The sequence below is a fragment of the Lolium rigidum genome, chromosome 6, assembly GCF_022539505.1.
Source record: "Lolium rigidum isolate FL_2022 chromosome 6, APGP_CSIRO_Lrig_0.1, whole genome shotgun sequence".
Taxonomy (NCBI): Eukaryota; Viridiplantae; Streptophyta; class Magnoliopsida; order Poales; family Poaceae; genus Lolium; species Lolium rigidum.
The window spans coordinates 131099262-131102573 of NC_061513.1; the positions used below are offsets into that span (position 1 = coordinate 131099262).

General features: G+C 54.3%; 1 protein-coding gene across 1 annotated transcript; it reads right to left on the reverse strand.

Moving 5' to 3' along the window:
* Positions 1 to 809: 809 nt before the first annotated feature.
* LOC124663300 (mitogen-activated protein kinase kinase kinase 17-like) lies at positions 810 to 2521 on the reverse strand. The gene has a single exon (XM_047201025.1). The coding sequence runs from the start codon at positions 2307 to 2309 to the stop codon at positions 810 to 812; it is 1500 nt and encodes a 499-aa protein (XP_047056981.1). The 5' UTR covers positions 2310 to 2521.
* Between the last annotated feature and the right edge of the window lie 791 nt (positions 2522 to 3312).

Below are 3312 nucleotides of genomic sequence, written 5' to 3' on the forward strand. Positions count from 1 at the left end.
GAGACATTGCTTTGATGTGGTCCAACACCTTCCCAAGTGGCAACCGAGGGATGAAGAAACTGCACCAAAGAAGGCTGCAATGGTGCAGCTAGAAGACACTGTGGATGAGAAAGAGGGCTGAAACAATGACAAGCCCGATGGAAACAAGAAGGCCAAAGAGAGGTTGAAGCTTGAGGAGGAGGCATCATTGTTGAGGGACAAATTCGATAAAACGATGAAGTCGAAGGAGGTAATAGCGGCAAAGACTTTTGAGATAAAGCTTGTCATTACCGTGAATAAGAAAGAGGTGAAGCTTGCAGAGATTGAAGCCATCCAAGAGAAAGCAAGAAACACGGCTAAGTTGGAGAAGATGAAGATTAATGTGAAGAAAACCAAAGCATTTAAGTAGCTATTGACCGAATAGAGGGAGATCATGATGATGTCCACAAAGGATATGAATGAGCAACAAATAGAGTTGTGAAAGAAAGCTACGGCGGAGATCATGGAGAGACGAAGACTAGCTCATGAAGAGGCAAGTGGTGGTGCATCAGCTACGCATGGAGGTGGTGGTGGTGATGAAGGTGATGACGGTCCTATCTCTGTTTGATGCAGGTGGTGAGAGTAGATGGTGAGGAGATGCATCAACTTTTTGCTATAAACTATGCAAGATTTGCTATGATTGTGTCGTGGCGATTTGATGTAAAACCATGAACTATGTATCACTTGTTTGTATTTAGTAGTTTGATATGCCGATTCTGTTTTACAGTTTTAGATTACAGCCGCTTTTTTTCTGCTATAAATACGAGTTCGGTGAACTAAACTCGCACTTTTTAGTTCGCGTGTTTAAGTGACTGTGTTACAGATGCTTTTACCGTAGTAAATTTTAACATGAATTCTTTGTGATTGAAAGGAAGCGCAAAGCACACGTGCTGCTTTTCCCCCAAACACGCATGGAAATTCAGTGAGATCACATTTATCAGAACAGGTCCAGCACAAAGTAGAAACTGAAGAGGATTTATCAGAAAATGGGACATGAAAGTACGTGGAAAACGAAACTTTTCTATTCCGTTGATTCGATTACAGGGTATCTCAAATGATAGCACATCCCTGTCTGGGTTCGAACAGACTTTGTTCTGACGATCAGTGGAACGATCGTCGGGTAGGATATCTCCACCGAAAGGCGGCCCTTCCTCTGCGTCCAGTTGTTCGTCACTTGAAAGGCCACTGACGACAGCTACGCCTTCAGCTGGCATCGCCGCGCACCCGAATACTTTGCTTGGCGCTCTGCTCGCCACATCAGCCGGCTCCTTGGTCGCTGGCGAATCGCGAGGCTCATGGGACTGCTCGCCGCCGAGCACGTCGATCCAGCCTTCGCCGGAGTCCCAGTCCGGCAGGGCCGAGGCGGAGCACGCCAAGGCCTTGATCCTCTCGGCCGCGTTCCCCGAAATCTCGTCCTCATCCTCATTGCCTTCCTCGTCGGACTCCAATTCCCAGAATGCAGCGTCCAGTATGCTCTTGGGAGACACCCACCTAGCCTTTTTGGACTCTCCTTGTAATGCGAGGAACGGATGCTCCAGGAGCTCCGCCGCCGTGCACCGATCGCGGGCGTCTCTCGCGAAGCAGATGGCAAGGAAATTCTTCGCCTCAGGCGAGAGCCACGCCGGCACCTCGGGTACGGCGTCCGTGTATCCGATCCGGTGGACGGCGGCGAGGACGTTGTCGATGTCGCTCCACGGGGCGCGGCCGGTGGCCATCTCAACGACCGAGCAGCCGAGGGCCCAAACGTCGGCGGCTGGCCCCTGCTCCTCCCCGCGGGCCACCTCCGGCGCCATGAACGCTGGCGTGCCCCCGGTAGGCCGATCAGAGTCGACCATCCTCGCGCACCCGAAGTCGGCGAGCTTGGCGCGCCCGTCGGCGCCGATCACAATGTTTCTTGACTTAATGTCCCCGTGCACGAGAGATTGGCCGTGGATGTACGCCAGCCCGCGGAGCACGTCTGCGGTGTACGCCCGTATTGCTTGCTCCCCGAGGCGGCCTCCGTTCCTCGCGACCTCGTCGGCGAGCGAGCCGCCGGGGGCGAGCTCGAGGAAGAGGTGGTACGAGCCGTCGTCGCGGTGGGCGCCGCCGAGGCAGCGCACGACGTTGGGCGAGCAGAGCCCGGACAGAATCCCCTGCTCCCGGCTCAGCGGCGCCGCGTCCGCCGCCGCGGCGGACTTGACCGCGAACAGCTCCCCAGAGGCGCCGTCGGCCGCCAGCGACACAACGGCCCCCGACGCGCCGCAGCCGAGCGTGCGCAGCCGCGTCCATTGCCCGCTCACGGTGATCGCCATTCTCCAAACTATTTGCTTGTCTGTGTGGTTGCTTGCTACTAGCTCTAGGATGGAATGATGGATGCGGAGGTGGTTTGAACTGGTGTGATCTTGCTGTTACGCGCGTTTATATATCCAAGGAGGATGGGAAGGGGGAAGGAGAAGACGACTTGGAGCTAATTGGATGAGCGGAATAAGATTATGGGGAAGGTGTTTGGTGTGTGTCAAAGCTCAACTTGGAGAGGCAGGAAGAAAGCGTGGGTTGTGCGTTGCTGCGTTGTGGCCACGCGCGGCAATTGGATGCTGCGTTTGTGGGTGGGAACGCGCGGCTCGTGCGGAGGTCCATCAACGAGCGGCGCCCGCCCGCGCCCGGGCATACCTCCTCGCCTCACGCTGCACATCACATGCCGCCGTCATATGCATCTCCTCTCCTCGCCACCAATGGCACTTGGCACCGCCGCATGCATCCCACCGTTAGAGCATATTTTTCGACAAAAAAACATATATTAGTATCATGAAGATATAAATTATACCCAGCATTTGCAACAACGTTTTTCCCTAGCGGTATACGGATGCACACAATCTAAAATCAAAGCCTACAAAAGAGAACGGTGCACAAGTGCCGTCATCGTGCGATCAAAGATCTCAGGTTTGCCAAACGGTCAGAGAAAAACATGGGTGCGCAGACCGAATCCCACCCCAATCTATCAATCTCTAGGCATGAATCGCCCGGTGGGGTTCACCGGTGGTGCCTTCCGAAACACGACACCAAGGGCGGAGCTTGGACAGTCTCCATGTGGGTGTGTGTGTGTGTGTGTGGGGGGGGGGGGGGGGGGGCAGATGGGCATATAAGATAAAAAAATTCTATGTTTTGGCCCAACATTGGGGAGGCGGGCAAATGGGCCAATTTTCCTTGAATCCTTCAAGAAATGTTCATGGGCTGGGGGGCGATGCCGCCTCCCTATAAGACAAAATTTCAATGTTTTGGGCCAACGTTGGGGGAGGCGGGCAAATGGGCCAATTT